The sequence below is a fragment of the Eretmochelys imbricata genome, chromosome 8 (genome assembly GCF_965152235.1).
Source record: "Eretmochelys imbricata isolate rEreImb1 chromosome 8, rEreImb1.hap1, whole genome shotgun sequence".
Lineage (NCBI taxonomy): Eukaryota > Metazoa > Chordata > Testudines > Cheloniidae > Eretmochelys > Eretmochelys imbricata.
The window spans coordinates 43,639,319-43,665,598 of record NC_135579.1 but is presented as its reverse complement, the minus strand read 5'-3'; the positions used below and the strand labels follow the sequence as shown (position 1 = coordinate 43,665,598).

At 43.9% G+C, this 26,280-nt stretch overlaps 1 protein-coding gene across 3 annotated transcripts in view; it reads left to right on the top strand.

The window, feature by feature from the left end:
• Positions 1-426: 426 nt before the first annotated feature.
• TEDC1 (tubulin epsilon and delta complex 1) overlaps positions 427-26,280 on the top strand; it is a 159,574-nt gene continuing 133,720 nt past the window's right edge. For all 3 annotated transcript variants that reach the window (XM_077823925.1, XM_077823924.1, XM_077823923.1), the window contains exons 1-3: positions 427-599; positions 2,688-2,766; positions 9,699-9,901. In XM_077823925.1, coding sequence (XP_077680051.1) covers positions 477-599; positions 2,688-2,766; positions 9,699-9,901 — 405 coding nt within the window. In that variant the 5' untranslated portion in view covers positions 427-476. The remainder of the gene's footprint in view (positions 600-2,687; positions 2,767-9,698; positions 9,902-26,280) is intronic.

Genomic DNA, 26,280 nt, shown 5'->3' with positions numbered 1-26,280 from the left:
CCCTACATAAAGCCCCAGCTGTTGAGGTAACATGAGCTCAGACTCTGGGCTTTCCTGCAAACCCTTCTGCACACGTCTAGCCCGCAGGGCAGCAGCAGAGGCCAGCCTGGCACCGAGCTCTGGGCTGGACCCGCTAGAGCCCTGCTGCGGGATTTCCGGGCTGCTGGGCTCTGCCCCACTGCGCAGAGCGCTGCACGCGCAGGGAAGAGCTACTCCCCGGCCGGGAGGCACCGGGCCGCGGCAGCCTGACCCAGCGCTCGGAGCCCAGCACGTGGCCACGTGCTCCCAGGAAGGGCAGTACTGAGGGTGCAAGGCGAGGGTGACGGCTTCTGCGTGGCTTCACTCGTCACTTGCGCACGCGCAACGTGCACATGCGCCCTGGGAGGCGGGGCCGTGTGCACCTGCGCAGTAGCGCGGAGGCGCCGTTTAAGCGGAGGGAGCGGCGCTAGCTGGCGAGTGTCGGAGTCTGCCGCGGGATGTGGCGGGGCCGGGCTGGGGCGCTGCCGGCGGCTATTGGGGCGCTGTGCCGGGCGCTGCCACCGGGGAGCCGGCCCGCCCCGGAGACCTTCCGCCTCGCCAAGTTCGACCGGCCCGAGGCGGTGAGAGCGGGGGAAGCCGGGACCGCCCCCCCCCCGGCCCAATAGCAACGGCCACTGCCCCATAGCAATGCCCCGCTGCCCCAAAGCAACATCACTGGCCCCTCCGGGCCCCATAGCAGCACCGCTGCCCCCTAACAATGCCCCTTCACTGCACTCCAGCAGCACCCCTGCCCCTCTCGGTGCTCCCTGCCCCATAGCAATACCCCTCCTCTCTTACTGACCCCTAGCATCCCTCCGCCTCCTAGGTTTGCCCCCGTTACCCCACATCATCCCCCCTGCTCCATAACATTGTCTGCTTCTCCCTTTGCCCTTATAATGTCATCTCTTCTCCCATACCTTCACCCCCTGTGGTGGGACCCTAGGCAACTTCCTTGTGCTCTCAGGCCTTCTTCATACTGGGTATTCCTGCCTTTGGCATAGCTACCCAGTTGCAAGCCCCTGGTGAGACGGGTGCAGCTGATATAAGCACAGTTTGCCACTCAGCCCTGTGTGCAACCAGGTCACACTGCAGTGGTGCAAACTGTGGCTTGTAACAGCTTTGCTTGTAGGAAAGTCTGCACTGGGCAGCTACACCAGTGAGTGGGGTTGGAACAAATCCCCAGTGGCAACAAGGTCTGTGCATCGGTTTTGCCTGCTGTAAAGGAGCAATAGTAACAGTGAGCAGTATAAAACACTCTAAGGTGTGTGGATGGGATGGTGCTATATGAATATTCAGTGTTACTTGGTAGTTCTAATTAAAATAATTCCTCCATACTGTTTGGATAGCTAATCTGTACAACTCTGTGTATCTGTGCCCTTCAGCTCTCCATGGTGTTCTTCGCTAGCTTGTTACCACCTGGTTGCATTGGCATCCCTTTGCTGTGATCCCTGTAATGTCCCCACCTAAGGGTTTGTCCACACATGGAGATATTCTGCAATAACTGCTGAATAACTCGATGTGCGGCTGCCCTTATTCTGTACTAAGAATCTTCACATACAGAGTTATTCAGGAATAGTTCTGGAGCTCTAAATTCACACCCTACCTGAATTTGAATTACCTTCCCCCCTCCCGTGCCTGACGGTTACATTCCCCCTGAAACCTTGACTCTGTAATGTCACCTCCTCACCTCCCACCATGAAGGTACCCTCATAACCCACCTGAGGACCTTTAGTCATGATATGTCTGCCATCCCTGTAATGACACCAGCTTCCTCCTCCTCCCATGGTGGGAAATAAAAAGCCTAAACAGCCAGATATGCATGATCCCTTCTCATTTATGTTAGAGGGAAATAATCTTCTAAGTCCAAGAGCAAAATTTTCTCCATACCACCCTTCCTTTCTTTTCAGTCGGATGATCTCTTTCCATGTCTTCTCTTACTTAGAATTTTGTCCAAGGCAAGGAACTTTTCAGGGCTTCTGGAGAATTTCCTGGAAACTTCTATTTTCAAAATTGAAGCTTGACACTTCCCTCTGGTGTGCAGCACATTCTACTTGTCACTCCGAGTATACTTCCCTCCCTTCATCCTGAACGATCTTAGGCCCCCTCTGTACTAGGGCTTTGGAAACTCCATTGGCAGGAAGGCCTTGACCTACCTCTGCATATAGGCTGTTTTGTATTTGTGTAGGCATTTTACAAATGTTGGCTGCAATTCCTTGGCTTGCCTCAGAGTTTAAGGCTTAAACTGTCATAGTCTGTAACTGTGCTATCCTAGCTTCTAACTACATTCATTGAGCTAGTTCTCGTAATAATAGCCCACAATGCAATGCCTCGTGTTTACAAATTACCCTAAAGCCCCTGCTTCTGCAGCATTATAGAACATTTCTTTCAGGCATCCCAGAACGAACTGGTACAAGTGTAAGTATAAAGTGTGCAGTATGTGGCTGTGCCTTTTTAGAAGCAGTGCTGTTGTGTGTGAGAGGTGCCAATTGATCCAGGCAGTCAACAATCCTGTAACACTTTTTCTTTTGCTGAATGCACAATCTTCACGTTATTGCCATTAATCTGAGGAAGCACAGGGCAATACAAGACAATGGCCAGTGCTGAGTAATTAAAGACAAATACATGGCAACTGTTCTGAATGCTGATGTTTCCTTTTTGTTCTTTCATAGAGCTTGCAGATTTGGAGGCTGCTGTATTCTCTTCTAAAGCAAATCCATGATGGAGGATGGACTGAGCTTGATACCATAGGTAATAAAGTATTTTCCCACCCAGTGCTTGTAAGGTTTGTCTCTGTTTCTGGGAGTGACCTGAGCTGGACTTAGAGCTCCCCTTCCTCAGCAGCCCATTCCCTGTAATGGGGGCTTCAGACTCCATTCTGAACATCTCAGTTTATCCCATTGACCCTAATTCTTGCATCAAAGGTGTGAAGATGGCTCTTGATTCATACTCAGCTTGTTTTATCCATGTTAATGAGGTGTCAGTCAGGCAAGCTGGATGTTCTCTCATCAGCTGTAGGCTCTTGCTTGTTTGGTGCATTTTACCTAACAGGTCACTGCAGTTGCATTTACACTGTGCATTGGCCTTACAAGTCCCCAGAGTGCTCAGAGATAATTACAGAAAACAGCTTTACTTCCTCTCTAATCTCTTATTTTCTCCTTCCAAACATGACACTTGACTCCACAGTAAAGTGCCATTAAATCCTACCTTAGGGCTGCGGATTATAATGGATGAACTGTGCCTCAGATTTATACAGCCTGTGTTGTGGAGCCAAGTCTCGGAGTGAAGAAGGAATCCACTATGTGTATGTACTTTAGAGAGGATGTAAAATACAGCTATAATCAGGAACCATGTTGCAGAGAAAGCTTGCGTACAGGTTGGCTCTTTTACCATCTTGTCAAATGAAAGAGCTTAATCACTGTTGGTATTTAAATATACATTACAACAGACACAGTGCTTGTTCCCAGGGCTATGCCTTCCCCGGATATCCCCCAGTGATCCCCTACAGTGTGCCCCTTCACTAAAGCAGGGATGACGTGACTGTGGAATCCTCCCACAGCCTTAGAAGGTTTCTCAGCCCCAAACCAGCCAAAATTGGCTCCTGAAATCTCCATGAGTCAAACTATGCTTGTCAGGCTTCTGAAGAGCCAAAGTAGCCTACAGTTGTGGAAAATGAAGCAGAGATTAAATGACTTGGCCAGGATCTCTCAGGAAATCCATGGCTGAGCCAAGAATTGAACACTGGTTCCCCCTGGTTCAGTTCCCAGTCCACTGCCTTAATCACAGGATCATCATTTTTTTTCCTGCTGCTTCAATTGCTATGCACAGACATTAACACTGAAGTTCCATCATGTGCACCTATGTGCTAAGGCAATTCAGCTGTGCCTCTTGCACCTTGATAGGGATAGACATGCAGAAAGCATAGCTGAACACATAATTTGGCCTCTAATCTGTTAATTTACAGGTTGATTGGACTTTTAAAATATTAAATTGGGAAAATAGAAATGCCATCATATGGAACTCTGATTGCTCCCACATTGGTTGTTGGCAGAGTCTGAACTTGAGATCTTCATGTGCACATGATGATCCTGTAATCAGAAAGTTGACACACACTTTGCTAGTGAGTTGCACAGTTTTTGCTAGACTTTGGGAATTAGGATTCCTGGAGTCTCTTTCTGGTTTGATTTCAAGCAGTCTGGTTTAGTGGTTAAAGCAGTGGTACAGGCAGGATAGCCAAGCATACAGATTTAGCACATGTATCACATGGCTAAGTGAACGAAAGTTGGGTCTGCCATATTCAAGACCAGTGTTCTATTATGTATCCCCCATTTTTGCAGTATCTCAGTGCCTCCTAATCTTTAGTGTAGAATCATAGAATATCAGGGTTGGAAGGGACCTCAGGAGGTCATCTAGTCCAACCCCCTGCTCAAAGCGGGACCAATCTCCGACTAAATCATCCCAGCCAGGGCTTTGTCAAGCCTGACCTTAAAAACTTCTAAGGAAGGATATTCCACCACCTCCGTAGGTAACACATTCCAGTGTTTCACCACCCTCCTAGTGAAAAAGTTTTTCCTAATATCCAACCTAAACTTTCCCCACTGCAACTTGAGACCATTACTCCTCGTTCTATCGATGTACTTTATTCTCACAACATCCCATGTTACAGATGACAATCTGGGAAACAGAAAGACTAAGTGACTCGCCCATTGTCACACAGGAAGTTCGTAGCAGATTTGAACTTGGGTCTCCGAGACCTAGACTAGTACCTTAACAACTGGGCCATCCTTCCCTTCTTTGTGTAACTTCTCAGTTACCTTTTCTGTAAAATTGAGGGAAAGTAATAATTTCCTGGCCCTAGAACAGGAGTATCATGCCTTGGTCAGTATAAGTTATGAAGTGCACACAAATATTAAAAGCAGTCAGTGGAGGAGGACACTTGATTTCACAGTCTCCTGGCTCCCAGGCCAGTGCACCTTGTAGACTAAAAGTATTTTCTCTGAGATTGCTCTTTGAGTTTTGACCTGGAGTCTGTGCGCATTGCCAGAGGTCTGAGCAATCCTTGCCACTTGTAGGACCAAAACAACCTCTAGTTATTTTCTATTGTTAGGTTTTGGAACTGGTTATTGTTCCAGACACTAGCTCTTGCAGGGTATCCCAAGGATACAAGTATCCTGTGGTTTCTGCCCATGTGTTTTTATTCAGCATGTGTTCCAAAAAAGTGATAGACTTTCCAAATTTTAAAAACTGGTCATTTTGGAGAGAGATTGGCTTGGGTATCCTTTTGCATTGGCCTCGTTAGCACTACAAAAGTAATTTTCCCTCTCTTGATATTCAACCCGTTCTTCTCAACCGTTGAGAATAGGCCACTTCCACCTTAATTGAATTGGCCTAGTTAACAGTGACCCCCCCACTTGGGAAGGCAACTCCCATCTTTTCATGTGCTGTAATATTTATACAGCTTACTGTATTTTTCACTCCATGCGTCTGATGAAGTGGGTTATAGCCCATGAAAGCTTATGCGCAAATAAATTTGTTAATCTCTAAGGTGCCACAATGACTCCTCATTGTTTTTGCTGATACAGCCTAACATGGCTACCACTCTGAAACCTTTTGATTAAATGACCCTCAGATTTATACTACAGGCTATACCCCAATTTGTGAACTAGCATATGGGTTTTCAAGTCACTTTTACTATGTATGTGAATTTTAGGGAGGATTCAAACTTCTGTTTTAAACAATCGTAATTGTGGAGTGACCAATGGTCACTTTATACTTCATATAGAAAAAGATTGTCATGTTTTTAATGAGTGATAGTACATAACTTCAAATTTGGGAAATCATTTAGAAAGTATTATGTACTACAGACAGTGTGTTTAAAATGAATGAGCTGTTGCACTTGTGCAGAAAACCCAAAACTAGAACCAAACCACACACCAGCAAATCTCCCCAGTGTTCAGTGGCTGGAAAATCTTGGAAGTCATCCTGTTTTGGAAGAGAATATTTTCCCTCTTTCTCTATATAATTATTTCTTATCCTAAACTTCTGGGGGGAAAAAAGTTCTGAATTTTGGGGGTATGTGTGAACAATAGTTCCTTCATCAAGTAAGTTAGAGAGTGAGTCAAAGTCAGCCGTGTATTGGAACTCTGGCATTAACTTTAATGAAGTCACGGCCAGTACCTTCATACTGCTCTTTCCATTAGCTTACAATCTGCATGAACTCTTAAAATGCTAGTGGGATCTGCCTTTTGACGTGTCAGTTATCTTTTGGTCTAGCAATTTTGATACTGCCAAAAAGAGCTCTGTAGCTATTGTATCTCTTTCATTCTCACCTGTCAAACCAGAACTGTTTTTCTGCAGCAATAATTTTCCTTAATAACTCTGATTTGTGACATCTCTACAGGTGGTTTTTGCCTGAGCACACGAAGTAATGCATCCATTTTCATTCCTTGCCTTGACTCACATTTCTTTCTTCCTAGCATGCATAAACTCAGAATAATGTGTAGTTCTCTGTTGAATACAAAGCTGTAATTCATTGGAAGGGTTCTGCAGGCGTCGTAAAAAGGAAGGGCACAACATGAGTGCTGTATCACGGCTTGGCCCGTGTTCACTAAACTGTCTTTTTCAAGTGAAATGTGCATGCTGAGAGGGGTTTATTATAAAGATCAACAGAACCGTTCTATGCAAATTCCCTTCCCTTAATGAAGTGCCTCAGTAAAGCATTGGCCAAAAAACAGGTATTGTACCGCAGTTATTAGCATTATCTGCTATATAAGGAGCATTCTTCTCTCTATTCTACACGATCACACTCTTCTTTTGGCAGAGTGCATCTATCTGTATTAGATTAGATTACTTATACGGCCATCACTGCTATAGCATATGAACATCTCATACTCTTTTAAACAGGGTGGATTTGATTTAAATCAATTTGATTTAAATCACTAGTCAGGAAGACTCGATTTAATCATCGATTTCTACATAAAAGTGCATTCTTGTTGGTTTATAAACTTAATACATATTCTTCACAACTCAGACAGATGTAGGTTTCATTTTTAGAAGGTACACACTATACATTTTGAAAGTGATTTATTTTGAAAACTTTTCAGATTAGTTTTACAGCTATATCAGAAAACGAATGATTGTTTGGTTATTTCATTTACCAAAGGTAACTGAAGCAGATATTTATGAAGTCATTGGGAGGTGAACTATCTCCAATTCAACAGGTTAATCATTAGTATTTGGAGGATTTTCTTGCCATGCTGTATTAGGAGGAGAACATCACCAGACAGATATTTAAATTGTTTTATTTAACTAAAACAACAATGTTATGGATTCTGGATTTTTTTCTTCAACAGCAAACATCCTATTTTAACAAAACAAGCATATGAATTTTTGAATTTAGTTAAACATGTATGTTTTTTAAAATCAGGTTTGTTTTTGTTAAAATTGTTTTTAACTAAAATAATTAAATGAAATTTAAAAAAAACCAAAACCAAAAATTAAATAGACTATGTGAGGCAAGTCAACATGAGAAATGTAAAATATTGGCTTCTGCAGCTAACTCAGTGGTCTTCACCTTCATTTTCCTGTTTGTTCATAATCTGGAAAAGAAAAACAAGCTTTCCTGCTTTTTCAGGTCCCAAACGATTTCTCAATTGGGAATGGATTAGTCCAAAGGAAGAAAATATTCTTTCTACACCGGCAGAAGAAGCTACTGCAGTTAAAAATGAGATTATCACTTCAGCAGTCTCTAAATCCAAGTGCTTAAGTGACTTCTACCAGGTCACTGATATGACTTTCTTTAAAACATCATCAGCAAACATATATTTCTTGAATGGTTCAGCCTTAGCTCTGAAGTTTATTATGGTTGGCATTATGGAGGGATGATTGCTGGATGTCCATGCCATAGCCAACTTCTCTTCTTCAGGAGTTCAGGTTTGACCCAAGTATTGAAAATATTTGCAAGAAAATGAGCTGGAGATAGTACTTGTCCCATTCTTTTTTTTTTTTTTTTAATGCTTGTAATTTAACTTTGTCATTGCATATTTCTCTTTTTAAGATCTCACTCAGTTCCTTCCAAATTTCAACACCATCAGCAATAAAACAGTTATTTCTCTGCATTTTGTTCAAGGCTATAGAAATAGGCTTCAGGGATAGTCAGCATGTGTTCAACATTTCTCTTAAGCCCAGTGTTGAGAACTTTGGCTGTGACAGAGCCATCTGTTTTCTCATGATTTTGTTCACAAACTGTCATCAGGTTAGGCCAGTTCTTGATATAGTGCTCAAAACAGTCCACTGCTGAGAGTTAGCTTGGTTCCTCCCACTTTTTAAAGACTCTCCTTTCCAAATTGAGAAATGAAGTGGGCTTACTGCCTGTGTAGATTTACTTGCTCTTGCCAGTGCAGGCAGCTACTTAGTGACTACTGTTAAGGATGTGCTGCTGTTTAAGTGTAATGAGTGCTATTCGAATGTAACGAGTACGTTCAAGTTTCGGGCTTCTAGTGGCTGTGTTTTAGCTTGGTATGATTGCCCCTAGCATGCAAAACTCCCTAACGTTTCACAGCTCAAGTGATGTGGTTAGACACTTTTCCCCAAGGAATTCTTTTTTAAGATTAACAAATAACTTTTCTAGAGTCACAGGTGTTTCTTTCCATTCATGCTTTTTCTTTGGCAGTCAGGCATTATGTTATTTTGAGCTTCATTAGTCAACAGCATTCAGGGGAAAAAGCTCACAATGCATGTGACCAGATGAGAAGTTTATCATGCTAGTGACAGGGAGTAGGCAAATGAGGAACATGCAGATGTGATAGAGGACATGGAAGTTAAGCACTGACTACGTGGGGCCCTGAGTTTGGGTTTACTGATGCTTTGTGGTGAAACAACATGGAGATATTGAAACACTTCACTTGGGAAGGGAAGAAACTTTATTTGTTGGTTTAACCTTTTCTCTTTCTCCCCTAGTGAAGTGACTCTTGCTTTACAATCCATAGTATTTGCATTGTAATTGAGAGAAACAAGGTGAGTGAGGTAATATCTTTCATTGAACCAGCTTCTATTGGTGAAAGAGGCAAGCAGACCTCTCTTCAGGTCACATTGCAATTGTCAGGTAAAATCCATGATGAAGGAAAATTGAAGAGAATATAGCTGAGCACAAAATGCAGTCTCTGCAGCCTGCTGTGCCTGTTGTATGTATGCTACTGTAACTTTATTTGCTCACTAGTGCTCAGAGATTTGTAGTAGGCTGTGGAACCTTTCATCTCTAGGTTTTGATCCACCTCAGGTCAACAGTGACCTAGAAGAGTTGCCATCTTGTAGTGTGTTTGGTGGCCCATATGAAAGGAGGGTCGGTTTGAGTCCAGTGGCTAGTAGGAAAGGCACCCCCCAGCTGCAAGCCAGTTGCAAATTGGCCTTGTTAGTCTCTGAGAGGCAAAGGGCTGAATGGGTCTGGAGACTGAATTTCTATTCCCCTCTATAGAGGTGGTTCCAGCGTGTCAGGGTGGGGCAGCACAGGGGAAGCTTGAATTCTTGCTGCCTGTACTGTATCTGTTCATGCCTAACCAGAGAACATCAGTCTCCTTACCCTCAGTATGATATGAAATGTGGTTAATTGTCTCCAGGAAGCAGCTGTTCCTGGAAAAGGGTGGGTAGTGCAATATGACACATTTTCCTGCTTTTCTACTTTTCAGGCACGCAAATTCGGTTTGTAAAGTCAGTGTTATGGTACCATGGCTATGGCAGGCCAGAATTCTATCAGCTCCCTTCTGACGGCTCACAGGGTAGCAGGGAGTTACTGCTGGCATTTTCCTGGCTCCTAAACAGAATCAGCCTGCTGGAGCAGCTACTGACTGTGAATAGAGTGAAAATCAGGGATGAAGCCTCTGTCTGCACGGTGAGCAGGTTTTTTTTGTTTGTCCTCCCCACCCCATCAATTGTTAATGTACTATAATAGTAGGATTTAAAATCGCAACTGTGGGTTTCTGGATTTTCCCTTTCTAGACAATACCTGTGGGTTCTCCTACAATTTAGGCAAAGGGGAGGGCTGTATGAGTTCTCTCTCGGTGCGTGGAATATGCCAGGAAGTGGCAAATAGCATTTTAAGAAATATTTGAGTGCCTAATAGCTGCTATCACTATTCATTGAGTAACTAATGAACTTTCAGCCTTCCTGAGGGAGTAGTGAGATTTACTGTTATGCTCCCACCAATAAAAAGATGTCATTGTGCAGAAAGCCTGCTCTGGAGCGAGCTAAGGCTGGGTGGGAATCTGCTGGATCTGGTGAAACTGGGAAATCCGAAACAGTGGCCAAACAAATTGCGCAGACAAATAACGTTTGATAACTTTCCATTTAAAATTCTCTACTTCACATACAAGGTCTAGCATATGATACTGTCTAAACTCTGCCCGAGTGTTATAAAATATGTTGGGGAATGAAGAAATGAAGATAAGGGAAGACTGAAAAAATTGGGTTTGTTTAGTCTGGAAAAGAGAAGACTGAGGGGGGACATAACAGTTTTCAAGTGTGTAAAAAGTTGTTACAAGGAGGAGGGATAAAAATTGTTTTTCTTAACCTCTGAGGATAGAACAAGAAGCAATGGGCTTAAATTGCAGCAAGGGAATCATAGAATCATAGAATATCAGGGTTGGAAGGGACCTCAGGAGGTCATCTAGTCCAACCCCCTGCTCAAAAGCAGGACCAATCCCCAATTAAATCATCCCAGCCAGGGCTTTGTCAAGCCTGACCTTAAAAACTTCTAAGGAAGGAGATTCTACCACCTCCCTAGGTAACGCATTCCAGTGTTTCACCACCCTCCTAGTGAAAAAGTTTTTCCTAATACCCAACCTAAACCTCCCCCACTGCAACTTGAGACCATTACTCCTTGTCCTGTCCTCTTCTACCACTGAGAATAGTCTAGAACCATCCTCTCTGGAACCACCTCTCAGGTAGTTGAAAGCAGCTATCAAATCCCCCCTCATTCTTCTCTTCTGCAGACTAAACAATCCCAGTTCCCTCAGCCTCTCCTCATAAGTCATGTGTTCCAGTCCCCTAATCATTTTTGTTGCCCTTCGCTGGACACTTTCCAATTTATCCACATCCTTCTTGTAGTGTGGGGCCCAAAACTGGACACAGTACTCCAGATGAGGCCTCACCAATGAGGGAGGTTTAGGTTGGACATTAGGAAAAAGTTCCTAACTGTCAGGGTGATTAAGCACTGGAATAAATTGCCTAGGGAGGTTGTGGAATCTCCATCATTGGAGATTTTTAAGAGCAGGTTAGACAAACACCTGTCAGGGATGGTCTAGAGATAATACTTAGTCCTGCCATGAGTGCAGGGGGCTGGACTAGATGACCTATCAAGGTCCCTTCTAGTCCTGTGATTCTATAAAAGGTGATTTCTCCCTCCACACTTACATACCTACTCCAAATAAACTCCCTGCTCTTAGCACCAAAGGACACACAAGCTAAATTTTTAAAATGGCCAGTGCTAAGTGTTACAACCGGCCCAGTTGTATTCTGCATGTTCACCAGTGAGATGCGAGTGGACCCAGTCTCTGGGTCCCATGCACTTCCAAGCCAACTAGGTCAGGGTAGAGTCTTGTCACTGTTTTTAGCCATAGAGCACACTCCTGGGCTCAGACTTCTTGCCCAACGTCTTTCCCTGGGACGTGGGGCACTGCTGCCCGATAACCTCCTGAACGTCCCCTCCCAATTGCTTGCACGCTCTCCATCTAGGCTGTGGGCACTTTGGACTTCTAATTTCGTCCCTTTGGGGACTATGTGGTAGGAAAGGATGGAACACAGGCTTGGTAAGGGAATTTCTTGGCTGCAGAGACTTTACTCTGAGAGTTACAGATTTTTGAAGACAACAAAAGTCCTGCGACACCCCTCCCTTTGTCTGATCTTCTCCTTCCTGGGTGTCCGAGGTTCATCAGCATTTCTAGATGGGCAAAGTTCTTCCTACAAGTCCTGCTCACTTGAGCAACTGTGTGGAGTGAATCCATGTGGGCTTGCTCTTCTGATTTTATTTATAGTTTTAAGAATTAAAATTCCATGTATTAGGCCTGTAGAGAATGGGTCTGACATTAAACAAAATAACATCAAGAGCAATAAAAAAAGGAACACATGACTTCAAAGAGTACTGTGAACAAGAACTGTCTTGATACATCCGTGCGTATAACTATTCCAGCTCTAAAAATGTAGTGCTAATATTCAATGAGAGAGAGAGAGAAATGTCAAAATTATTCTCTTCAGGAGGATGTTATGGTTTGGGGTGAACTTCATCTGTAATCTCTTTTTGGGTACTTTTTTCAAGTGGCAGACCTATATGTGCATTTCTCTGAGTGGAACTCTGATTCACCGCACTTTTAGACTGGATCACCAGTCTACAGTACTCCATGTTGATCAACCATATCTGTTTTTGACACCTGCTATGGAATCTTCTCCAGAAATGACAGAAAACAGCTTGTTCAAAACAGTGTCTGCTTTATTTATTATAGGAGCAGCACAAACAGAGAAAAGGTTAAAAATAACAAAAGCTTTAAGGCTTAAAGCATATTGCCTTACGTAAACTTAGCCTCCTTTGAGAACTGGTTGCTCTGTGCATTCCACTATGGGTACATGTGTGCTCCATGCACCTGAGACTTGAGAACTTTTGAAAGCAGTGTCTGTTGATCCGTATCTGCGCCCCTACTCTGCTTGTGTTCTGCATCTAGGATCCAAGGAGTAGCACTGGGTGAACCGACCACCTCTTCAGTTCCTTCTTACTGCTGTATGGCTTGAATTGGAACCTTTAGTGTCCAGAACTTCTCCTTTGTCTTCAAACCTGTAAATATTTCAAAGTTTATTAGTGTTATCTTTAGTATAATTAGTGTTAATGGTTCTATTAGTACAGTGGTCCCCAACCTTTCTGTGGGAATAGCATGCTATTCCCAGAAGACTGTGGCGGGTACCAGACACCCCGCTGCCGAAATGCATCCGGAGAACCGGCCACCAAAATGCCGCCGAGAAGCGGCAGTGGCAAGAAGCATCGCCGCTGAAATGCTGCCGAGAAGCGGCAACGCTTCTCGGCGGCATTTTGGCGGGTGGTTCTCTGGTGGTTGCACTTGGCTGCAGCATTTTGGCAGTGGGGTGTCCTGTGGGCGAACAAAAATGCCCTGGCGGGCGCCACCTTGCCAACCACTCTATTAGTATAGCTAGTGGGTAGTTAGAATCCCCACCCTGGGGATCCCTCTGGCTTCCCAGAATGGGAATTAGATTATGCACAGTATAGCAAGCTTGAAAAGCTGCATCTCCTGTCTCTGTATCTTCCTGATCAGTGATGACCACCTGTACTGCCTGGGAGAAGTGCATATCTCTGGCAGGTGCAGCACCTGTCACTCCTTTCTTAGCTGGACCTGATAGGTGCAAGCATTTTGGCTTAAAAAGCACCTAATGGAGAAGGCTAAGAGGTCTCAATCAGACCCAGGCTGGATGAACCCTGCAGTACATTGGCCAGAGTGATCAAAGAGCACGCTTCCTACCATGAAGTCTAATGCAGGAGACTACACCTGTGGAACCTCTCAGGATTTCTGCAGGAGAGCAGGGCACAGTCTCATAAGCACAAGAGCAGATCCGCTTCGAAGTCCACTCCAAAGAGGACAGATCCCACGCTCACCCCGTCCAGGTCGGGCAGGTCTTCGTGCCCAGCTTCCAAAGGCTTAGGATGTCGATGATAGAAAGGTGCATAGGAGCAAGCTCCGCTGCTACCGGACTCTGCACTGGCAGTGCCAGTGCAAGCAGTACTGTCCAGATCAAGAGACCTTGGACTGCCAGTACCAACAAAGAGCATCCGTCAGGAATCTTAGCCACTGGGGGTACCATCCCAGTCCCTTGTGGATCTGCCAAATCAGAACCTTCCTACTTCAGCTCTGTCTGTATGGGCTGACAAACCCGTGGGTGACCCAAGGAGAATGGAAAGACACACCACTTCCGTGAATGTCTTTGTTCTCCTGGATCTGCACTGGTTGTCAGGACTGAACCTCACCAGGGAGATTTTGACTCCACCAAGAGACACTGGCTCTGGGAGAAGTCTACCCCCTTCCTGTCTACTAGCCATGGCTTTACTTTGACAGAACCATTGGCACTGCTGATTGAGCGAGATTTGAGCTTCTTATAATCGGAAAATCAGATATTCTGGAGGAACCATCCTTGCTTCCACCAACAAGATCTGTACAGGACAGGAAGTCAAGAGTTTCTTGGAACCAGCATCCCCTACCCAAACCAGGACACTCTCCTTGGGACTGGAGGTGCCCCATCCTTTGGGACCTCCACAACCCAACTTTGACCTTCCTATTGGTGCCCATGAAATGCCTGTGCATGATACCCAGGGACTGTGTGACCTAATAGGGTGTCACATCACCTCTCTTGTCCAAGAGAGCAACTGGAACTTCCTCCTGACCCTATAGACAAGGAAGATTACAAGCTGGATCCACCAGTTCCACTGGTACTGATAGTTATCTTTCTCATCAAGTATTGGAGATTGGGCTTAATTCACCCTCATTATCTGCCTTCCTGTGGTCTTACAGAGCCTCATAGGACTGAGTTAACCCTTAGGCTTCTCTATAGAAGTCACACACTCAAATCAAATAGAGGTTTCCACAATATTCATAAAAATACAGACTGTGTCTACGTTACAGGCTTCTACTAGCATAGCTGTATTGGTCAGGAGTATTAAGAGCTGTGATCCCTGATTGACGTAGCTGTGCTGATAGAAATCCCTAGTGTGGACCTAATTATAAAAGCAAAACTTCATTTTAATTGGGATAGCTAGATTTGTTTGAGGGTGGTGGGGTAAGGTATTCCTGTAAAAGGGCAGCTTTGTTTATATAAGCTGTGTCCACACTAGGAGTGCTTTGCTGGCATAATATAGTATATGGGTATAGCTATACTGGTAAAGTGCTTCTAATGTTGACATGTCCACAGATAGTTCCCGTGCTCTTCACAGGGGAGTTTTCAGTTGCATCAAAAGCATTGAAATCCTTGATAATTCTGATCCTCTAGTTCCCAGAGTCTTCCCATTTGTGAGGTGGAGCAGCTGGGCAAAGGGGACACAACTTGCTCTTTATTGTGTATAAAGGAGGCCTGAAAAGTTCTTTTTGCTTGTCTTTATCATAGAAATATCCCAAATATCAAGTCTTGTCTTTCCAGTTTCTGCTTGATAACCCCTCGGAGGTCTAGAGAATTGGGGAGGTAAGCTTTCTGAGCCCTGAGATGTAGAGAGTTTGGGTAAATTGTAAGCCCATGGGGGCAGGCACCATCTTTTTGTTCTTTGTGTATACAGTGTCTGTCTTAAATGGGATCGTGATCCAGGATTGGGCCTCCTAGGCTGAGGTAATATAAATAAATAATAATAATGATGAAGGCTGAGTCTTTCACAGGGTGAATGGATTTAACAAAAACAAGTCATGGATTTTAAACAGTCTACTGGAAAATCCCCTCCCTTCTCAGTTTGGGGTTTCAGTCTCATGTTGTGATTTCATAGTCTCTGGTTCTGCAAGAGTTCTCTGGCAAATGCTTCTAGGTTTAAAAACAAAAACAAAAACCCCAAAGCCCTAGAAAAGCTGTGGCTTTCAGGGCAGAGAACAATGGAATTATTAAATGAAAGTGTGCTAAGGCTGTTTCCCTCTAGGGATTTGGAGGGGAACCTGGGGTTCTGGTACTACATCCCCATGGCAACCACTGGATAGCAAATCAGTGAATCGCACACGCTATGATTCATTTTGGTTCCATGTTCGCTGGTGCTATGGAAAATCCCATGGCTACAAAGATGGTGAATTAAAAAGTGATAACAGAAACCAAAAATCCAGAACATGAAATAATAAACAGAAATGAACTGGCTCTTTTTTTCCTCTGTCACTTACTGGTTTTATTTTGTAGCAGTTAAACAGCTTGTTCCTGTTGTTGGTTGCTAGCCATCCTGATCATTACTGGCCACTGTCTTAAATTTTAATAAAAAGAACGAGGAGTACCTGTGGCACCTTGGAGACTAACATTTCTTTGAGCATAAGCTTTCATGGGCTAAAACCCTCTTCGTCGGATGCATGCAGTGGAAAATACAGTAGGAAGACCTATACACAGAGAACATGAAAAAATGGGTGTGATATATGCCATCATGTGCCGGCAATGCCCCTCTGCCATGTACATTGGCCAGACTGGACGGTTTCTATGTAAAAGAATAAATGGACACAAATCAGATGTCAAGAACATTCAAAAACCAGTTGGAGAACACTTCAATCTCCCTCGTCACTCGATTACGACCTAAAAGAACAATCTACAACAAAAAACCTTCAAAAACGACTCCAACGAGAAACTGCTGAATTGGAATTAATTTGCAAACTGGACACCATTAAATTAGGCTTGAATAAAGACACGGAGTGGATGGGTCATTATACAAAGTAAAACTATTTCCCCATGCTTATTTTTCCCCCTACTGTTTCTCATACCTTCTTGTCAACTGTTGGAAATGGGCCATCCTGATTATCACTACAAAGGTTTTTTTCTCCTGCTGATAATAGCTCACCTTAACTGATTACTCTCATTGTTGCCATACCAACTATACCTATTTTTTCCATGGTGTGTGTGTGTAATCTTCCTACTGTATTTTCCACTGCATGCATCTGATGAAGTGGGTTTTAGCCCACGAAAGCTTATGCTCAAATAAATGTGTTAGTCTCTAAGGTGCCACAAGTACTCCTCGTTCTTTTTGCTGATACAGGCTAACACGGCTACCACTCTTAAATTTTAATGTAATTTATAAAAGATTGTGTATATGACAGCATACACAATAAGAAGACCTCACAATATCTTACTGGCTATAACCCTCCCTGAGCCCCTCTCCACTGCTTAGCTTATTGTGTTAGAAATCGTTTAGGTTCTGATTCTGAAAAAACGTAAATATGTTCAAAGTTAAGCATGTGCATAAGTCTTTGCTGGATTGGGGCCTTAGCTTGTAAACTCCTTGTGGAGGTTTTGTTGTTTGTCTGGAAAATGTCATGCACACCAGTGTCTCAGTTTAAATAAATAATTGGTCTGATGTTCTTTGGAGTCTGTGGAAGTATTTACCCATTTTCATCCACTGCAAATGAGAGCAAAATTGTGTTGCTAAGAAACAGCAAAGAAGGAAGAGTCATACAGCAATAGCTTGAGACCAAATGAATGGAATTAATATAATTGGCTCTTGATATGTATGGTATTTGGCATATCATGAGCTATTTAGTGGGCTTCAGATCTCATTTGTGATTCAGACATAGCTTGTTCTGGGTAGAGTAGTCAGAATTTAATTCTAAAATCTAAAAGACTTGTCATTGTAGAGTAATTAGGGATTAACTGCATTTTTCCCTTGACAGGGTGGGCCCTTCATGTCTGCCTCACTAGATGGGCTTGTCACTGTGCAAAATGTTTAAACTTACATTCATTTCTGTTTGAACAAGCATAGTAGCTGTTCTTGACTTTCTGTTATGTCTTTAAGATAAACACAGAGTGGCTGGATTCTTCTCTTGGTTACTGTGGTGTAACTGCATTGATTTTACTGGGACTACACACGTACTTCTAGCTAAGCACATGTTAAAGTGTGTAGCTGGTTTTGGCCGGAGTTCTCAGCAGCTTGCAGACTTAAATGCACAGTGCCGTTCTTGCTGAGGAAGCACTTCCATTTCGAGATCCTATTTTCAGGTGTTTTTAAATGTCTGAAAAAATTCCATTTGGTCTGAGACTACTTTACCATCCCAGAAGTGAATTTTTGGGGAATTCTGTTCAGGTGTTTCATAGACCAGAGAATGAAAATGTTTTCCTCTTACAGAACTTGTCAGGTACTTTGTCTGCACTTTTACTCGTGTGATTTCATTTATTTATTTATTTATTTTTGAGACTTCAAGGTTTTCTTTGAGAAATCATATTTGCTATAGACTTAGGCTTTTGACATATTTCAAACATTTTTAGAAATTGGTACAAACTTTCAGAAATCTTTGTGCTTGTTTGCACGAAGGTAACTTTTACTAGTGCACATATTAATGCATATGCAGCGCATCACCAGAGCATCACATGCTGTGAGTTCTAGCTTTTTAGTGGTTTAAAACATATTGCTAGCCTTAATAGTTCATGAGAGAGATCAGACATAAAATCACAACATTCTGATTACCATTTTTTCCTTTTCTCCCACAGCTGGATTTCCACATGATTTTAGAGGCTAGTGCCTGACCTGGGAATAGCTATACACCCTCTAAAGTCATACCATGCAATAACTATATAATGATACTATCTCACTCTAATATAGAGGTTAAAGCAATTTAGTGTGTGATTTACATGAAACTGAGTTTTAAAGGCATATGAGGCTCTCTCCTCCCTGTCCCCCTCCCCCGCATGGTGTCACTACTGGGGCTGAGTTAGTGTTATTTTGATGCCTGAACTGAGCATTTGCAGACCTTAACTTGTTTGGATTTCTTTTAAGTTTAACCTGATCTCTGAATTTTCTGGTTTTGTAATCCTTGTTTCTGGTAATTTTTTTTGCACCGAAATATTCTCAGCTTTAACTCCATCCTAATGTAATTTTTATCTGAGAATTATCTTTTGTATTAAATTATTAAACATTTCCTCCATGAACACCAAAAAAGAAGCATTACCATTTATACTAAACATTTGTTTTCAAAACCTACCAGCTTTTAACAAGGTCTATAAATGTTTTGGTGGGACCATTACCAAATTTTGGGGGATTTGTAAACCTTTCCAAGCATAATTCTGCACAGTGATATGAGAGAAAATGCGTGTCCCTGGAGTAGTATAAAATACATATTACATATGAGCAATGTAGCTGAGTTGCAGTGAGGAACATAACAATGAATTGCTTGATGTGTGTGGGTGAGATGATGTATTATCCTTCATCTAATATTTTAAACTGCAAAACAGAAACCTAATCATTCAGAGAAAACCATTGACTTAGGCTTGGTCTACACTACAGAGATAGGTCGCCAAAGGCAGCTTATGTCGACCTAACTATGTCAGTGTCTACACTACAGCCTTACTCCCGCCGATGTAAGTTCCCTACTACACCGACATAATTCCAACTCCACAAGAGGCATAGGGCTTATGTTGGTGTAGTTCGGGCAACATAGTGCCCCTATGGACATTGGGTTCCTCACATTGGCTGTTGGCTGTCAATTTCATGGCTCTGCTGTAGCTGTGAAATTGTCAAGAAAGCTGGCTCCAGGCTCCCCAGTCCAGCTGCTGACAGGTCTCTGCTCCAAGTTGGGCTGCCACCCAGGCTTCTGGCTTGGGCTGCTGCTTGGGCTCCCCGCTCCCCACAGGGAGCCCTGCTGCCTCCTGGGGTCCCTGCTCCCTGCCAGGAGTACAGCAGCCAACTGGACTCCAGGTGTGGATCTATCAGCTGGTACTGGTGAGGCGAGAAGGTGGGGAGCTGTGCGGAGCTGAGAACTGTGCCTATCAGCGCCCCCCCGCCCCCCCACTGCTCCTCTTCAGTCATTGGAAGTGCTCCTGGTAACTGAGTGTAGGAGCATAGTGTGGACATCAGCCATAACAGTAATTACCTAATAGAGGTCAACTTAAGATTGTAGTGTAGACATGCCCTTAGCCATGTCTGGTTCCCTTCATTTATGTTGCTGATACGCTTTACGTCATTACTGTACTGTAGTAAGTGCTTACTAATGGAACACTATTAAATACTTCACCACTACATGAAAACAATGAAAGGTGGGTGGGGTTTATTGTAAAAGTTCTCCAAAGGCAGGTGTGTGCTTCAGACCTTTGGGGCATCCATCTGGCCATGACAGTCACCTTGAAAGATCAAGAATTTTGTGGGAACCTTGTGCTGCCACTTCTGTGCAGCAGCCAACATTCTAATTTATTATTATTATTTTTTTTTTAAATTGTATTGTTTACAATCTCTCTAAAGAAAAATATTTGCCTTTTAAAATGTGGTGCCCATTTTTTGGACTTTTTCCTTTTGTTTCTAAATATGTAAAATTTAACATGGCTTTTTTGGTTTCATTATTTGTGAATTTGCACCATAGTTTCTCACGGCAGTCTTTGGAATGGATATCTTAGCATCACTGCTCTTGCAGGATCAGCTGGAGTGTACAACACTGGGAAAGGCTATTTGCTGCCTAGTCAGGGACTGTGTGCAAGAAGAATGGTTTTTTCTGTCCAGTGTAAAGAATGGGGCTTAATTTATGGAAGTGCTGAGTAGCTGTAGTTCCCCATAACTTCATTTGAAGTCATGTGTACTTAGGCCTTGTGCAAATCAGACTGGGATGGTTTAAGGTTCTTTGGTGTAGTGAGTTAAATAAAAACCAGCAAAACTATTTAGAATTCCAATTACAGTCTCTGCCAGATCATAAGTTTTCAAGTATACTGCAGGATAAATGGAAATAGGTTGATAGCTCTTTCAGTTTTATGTAATCATTGGTCATAAATCTATCACTTTCACAGGAACCTAATTACTAGTGCTGTGTTTTAGGAAGTGAGAAACACAACTTTCTCCCATTCTGTAAATAAATGATGACTTGTGCAAAGAATAGCTGTACTCTGTGTGTTTACGTATTCGCTATGCTTACAATGAGGAATACTGCTGACACCAGTATTAGCTCTAAAATGGAAACTAATTTAAGTGTGTGTAGCTGCTCCTGGTTTTTAGGGGGTGATAGTGGTGTTTATTCTCTTGTTTATTACTAGGGAAATTGGCGTGGACATTGGATCTTGGTTTTGTCAATTAAATCAGCTCCTGGTTTTTTCTGTACATCTGAAAACTGATCCTTCTTTGTGATCTCATAATAAGAAATTACTGATGATACCACAGAATTTATGCCTCCTGCAGATATACCTTTTTTTCCCCAGCAAGACCAAATAAACTCAGGCCTGGTCTACACTACAAAGTTAGGTTGAAGTAAGCTGCATTGTATCGACCCAGCTGTGCATGTGTCTACTCTTAAATTTGTTTCCCACCAATGCAGTAACATCACCTCCCAGAGCAGCACTGAGCCATGGTCGATGCACTTAAGTCAACTAAGTCTGAGTGTAGATACTATGTTACTTATATCGACCCTAACAGTCTTGCAGCTGCTGTCCCACAATGCCTGGCACTGACTGCTCTGGTCAAAATTGTGAATTCCACTGCCTAGGGTCATGGAGACCAGAAGGCTCTCCTCTACCCTTTAAAAATGCCTTTTCCTGATTGTCTGGCTTGGCTTGGTGAGCATACCTAGCATCTCTCCATTGTTGTGTGCAACTGGCCAGCTGACCATGCTGGCTTCAGGCTCCAGACATGCCCCTTCTTGGAGTAGGCAGGAGATATTGGCTCTCCCGGGCCTGTGGGGAGAAGAGGCTGTGCTTGCACAGCCATGGACCAGCCCCAGAAACGTGGACATCTACGAGCAGATTGAATGGGAGGATGCAGGAGAAGAGGTACGACAGGTATCAGCACCATTGTTACGTGAAAGCGAAGGAAGTGCTGCAGCATATCAAGGCCAAGGAGGCCTATGATCAGTCCCGTGCTGAGTCGTAGACGCGCTGCTTTTACAAAGAGTTGCACTCCATACTTGGCACAGACACCGCCACCAGCCCACAGAACACTGTGGATACCTCTGAGGAACCCGAGTCACAGGCCCCTGATGTGATCAGAGAGGATGGGAGGGTGGAGGAGGAAGAGGATGGGGGACCTGCTAGCAGGGGTTTAAGCTATGCTGCGAGCCAGGACCTGTTTGAGACTCTGTGAGTCCAGTCAGTGCCAGCAGATCAGCATGGAAGAGCCCAAAGCAGGGGAAGGAAGCTTGGGTAAGTGTGGAATTGTATTTCCCATTACAATGATGTATTGATGGTGCCTCCAATTTAACAGACACAGCTATTGAATTTTCATTAATTTACTAGTACTAGAAGAGGTGGCGGTATAGCAAAGATAAGTAACATTGTTATCTGCTTTACATTCCTCTAGGATTAGGCGGGGGGACCATGCGGAGCAGCTTGTTTATACAGGATTGTCCCTTGTATCCTCCAGAGAGATTTCAATGAACCTTTCACGGAGGTTACACTGCAGTACTCTCCCGAAGGTTTCTAGGGATTGCAACCTTATTTCTTCCTCTGTGGTAGGACACTTTCCCACACTAGTCAGTGATAACATTGGCAGACACTATTGTAATACATAGGCATAACAGCATATGGGCCCGAGCAGCTTTGGGATGCCAGAAGCAGCTGCGCTATCTGTGCCTTGGTTATTCTCGGGAGTGAGAGATCCACTAAAATCACTACAGCCATTGCCCTATACTCATAGTTTCGTGCAACTGAGCAACTCCTTCCTCATTTCCCTCCCCCCAGCAGGCTGTGCTCACCATGGCTGGAGCTGAGTGGTGCCATTCATGAGCTCTCTGAAGCAGAAGTGTCTAAGGAGGACTCAGGATGACATGTTCAGTGATATCCTGCAAGCCAGGGCTGTATCAGACAGTGAGCAACGGGCCTGGAGGGTGAATGTTGCAAACCGAGTGGGAAGGGAAGAGCAGACAGGAGAACGGCCCAGGACACGCCGCAGGAAAAGGAGGGGGAGATGCACCAGGACATAACGGGGCTTCTCCAACTGCAAACAGATGCTGCAGACTCTTGTGGACCTACAGGTTCAACAATCCACAGAAAGCTCCAATGCAGCACCTCCCCCCGCACTCCCTCCAGCATTCCACATGGCATCAGGGGCCACATCCCTACCTTTATCACTCCATCCTGGAGGACGTTAAGGACAACCACAGCTTCACATACACTTGTGACAGCCCCAGTTGCTGCACGTGCAGGTAAAATAGACATGAATGTTCTTTCTCCTTCTAAAATTCTGTTCCATTAATTTATTCAGTTTTTAATGTATTTGTTTTAAATTGCTCAGATTTTTTTTGCATTGATTTTGTTACTGAATAAAATTCTATTTGAAAAATAATTCATCTCAAGTCATCTAGATATTTGCCTAGTTTTACAACAGTCTACATAAAAAGCCCTAGCGAAGTCAGTACAAACTAAAATTTCATACAAACAATGACTTGTTTATACTGCTCTATATACTATACACTGAAATGTAAAGGACAATATTTATAGTCCAATTGATTTATTTTAGAATATCGTAAAAATGAGAAAGTAAGCAAATTTTCAGTAATAGTGTTCTGTGACGGTTTTATATTTTTATGTCTGATTTGTAAGCAAGTAGTCTTTAAGTGAGGTGAAACTTGGAGGTGCACAAGACAAGTTGGACTTCTGAAAGGGGTACAATAGTCTGGAAAGGTTGAGAACCGCTGCCCCAGAGCTTGGGCTGCAGCCAGAGCCTGAACATTTACAATGTAATTAAACAGATCCTTAGCCTGAGCCCAGTGAGTTTGAGTGGGCTGGCACGGCCCAGCTGAGGTTGTCTGATTGCACTGTAGACCTACCTTCAGGTTCTTGCTACAAGGCTAAAAATAGTAGTATAGACATTCTCACTCTGGCTGGAGCATGGGCTCTGAAACCCACCAAAGTGGATGGGTCTCAGAGCCCAGGCTCCAGCCCAACTGTGAACATTTGCAGCACTAAATTTAGTCCCATAGTGCATGTCCGAGTCAATTGACCCAAGCTCTGACAGTTGTTGCCGTGAAGCTTTTAGTTTTGTTATTTTAGTATTGATGTACCCTCAGTTGAGATCAGGCTCCATTGTGCTAGGTGTATGTTTACAGAGAGACGCCTCACAGATCTGAGGAAGAGCTCTTGTCTCCGTCACCAACAGAAGTTCGTCTGAAAAGGTATTCACTCACTCACCTTGTCTGTCTGTCTCTCTCACTTACACACACCGTTATTACAAATTCAGATTTTTTCATTCAGAATTTCAGACTCTTTATCCAGTGAATATAAGAGCCTTTGGCAATTTGAAAGGAATGTGGTTAATAAATAGCATTACTTTTGTCTGATGTACTGAATACACTCTTACAATTTTTAACAAATGCTTCAAGGCATAGTTTTCTTGATGTGTCTGTTGAAATGATCAGAAGGGCTTATATTTTAGGTATTACACATTCACCATTCATTTGAATTTTCAAGTTTTTTGATAGCCCAGGAATTTCAAATATGCACAGTATTGCTTGAATCTGAAGTTACACATGATGTGTTCTGCATGGGGTTGCACCATCATACTACCCAGGAATTGCAAAGAGGGCTGTGTGAGGAAGCCTGCTTATTAAGCAGTGTTTTTTGCAGAGAGCCCGTTTCACTGACACCTTGTGTACTGCACTGTCCAGCAGATGATTGTCTATAAAGCCCTAAATAGGCCATGTCATTTAAAGAGAGTGCCTCTCTTCCTTTGTGATACCATGGAAGATGCATTTGTCAGAGGCTGTCAAGGTAGCTCCCTACTTTAACTGTGAGGGTGTTGGTGATAGCACATTCTCAATGAGATGTCATTGATTCAGTGGTTCTGAAAGTTGCTCGCTATCTTTGTTTGTCCAAACCCAGATCTGATGACCTTCAGCACATGCTGCAGGATTTGCACTCTCTCCTAGGCTTTTCTTGCCAGGAGAGGAGCATATGGGGAAGGTGGAGGGTGGGAGGCAGTGCTGATGTGGGGACTTTAAAGGTAGCACTTTTATCTTTGTGAAATCTGAGAGTATAATCCTAAACTGTGCTGAGCTTATGCTCAGCATGTATAACGGTGAGGCAAACATAGTCCTAAACCAGCTTTACTATTCCTTCAGCCCTTTGGTTGCTGGAGACTGAACCAGCTCCCAGTGCAAGTGAGAGCAACCATAGGGCACCACTGGCCTTCTTTCTTGTTAGCTTCTAGGGGCCCTGATTATATAAGGGCTTGGCTACACTTAAAATGTTATAGCAGCACAGCTGTGCCGCAGTAGGGCGTCAGTGTAGACACTGATGGGAAAGGGTTCTCCGATTGGTGTAGGTAATCCATCTCCCCAAGAGGCGGTAGCTAGGTTGAAGATGAATTCTTCCGTTGACCTAGTGCTGTCTACACTGGCACATAGGTGGGCATAACAACCGCACTCAGGGATGTGTGGGTTTTTTACACCCCTGACCAACATAGTTAAACCAACTGAATATTTTAGAATAGACTAGACTAGGCCTAACTCCCTGTTTGAATTTCCAGTAGTATGAAATAAGAGTGTTCACACATGGAGATAATCAGAAAGAGTTAATCTGCTTTAAATTCACACTTTACCTCATTCCAGATTGACTTTCACATGTAAATAAGCCCTAATATACGCTGTATGGTCCATTGATTTTGGTAGGTACAGTATCTTGTTTTTTGGTCTCCTCCTTTATTATCTCTTTCATAGTAGATAGATGAATCATGCTTTTTTTTTTTCCATTTGAATATATTAAATGACTAAAATGTAAGTGGCATTTTTAGTCTCCTGCCCTTGAATGTTATATACAGCCTTGCTGTGCACTGTTAAACACCTGCTGCATTTTACTCAAGAAGATATATTTTAGTGGTCTAAGTGATTCCTAGATATCCATTATGTACAATACCTTGTGTTTTCAGTGTTGTAGCTGTAGTGGTCCCAGGATAGGAGGAAGACGAGGTGAGTGAGGTAATATCTTTTATTGGACTAACTTCTGTTGGTGGGGGAGACAAGGTTTCTAGCTACACAGAGCTCAGAAAAGTGCTCTGAAGGAACAGTAATCCACACCGTGTAGAGCAGAGATGGGCAAACTACGGACCCTCCTGCCTGGCCCCTGAGCTCCTGGCCCGGGAGGCTTGCCCTTGGCCCCTCCCCTGCTGTTCTCCCTCCCCTGCAGCCTCCGCGTGCCGTGCCATGCTCTGCCTCCCACCAGGCAGCGCAGTAAGGGGGGCGGGGGGATTGGACAGAGGGCAGGGGAGTTTGAGGGTGTGGTCAGGGGGTTGGGGGCGTGGATAGGAGTCGGGGGGGGTCAGAGGGTGGGGAACAGGGGGGTTGGATGGGGCAGGGGTCCTGGGGGGGCAGTCAGGAATGAGGGGGGGATTGGATGGGGCGGCAGGGGGGCCGTCATGGATGGGTGGTCAGGGGACCGGGAGCAGGGGGTGGTGGATGGAGCAGGAATCCCCGGGGGGGGGGTCCGTCAGGGGACAGGGAACGGGGGGGGAGGTTGAATGGGGCAGGAGACCCGGGGGGGTCGTCAGGGGGCGAGAAGCAGGGGAGGGTCAGATAGGAGGCGGGGCTGGGCCACAGCTGGCTATCTGGGGAGACACAGCCTCCCCTAACCCGCCCGACATACAATTTTGGAAACCCGATG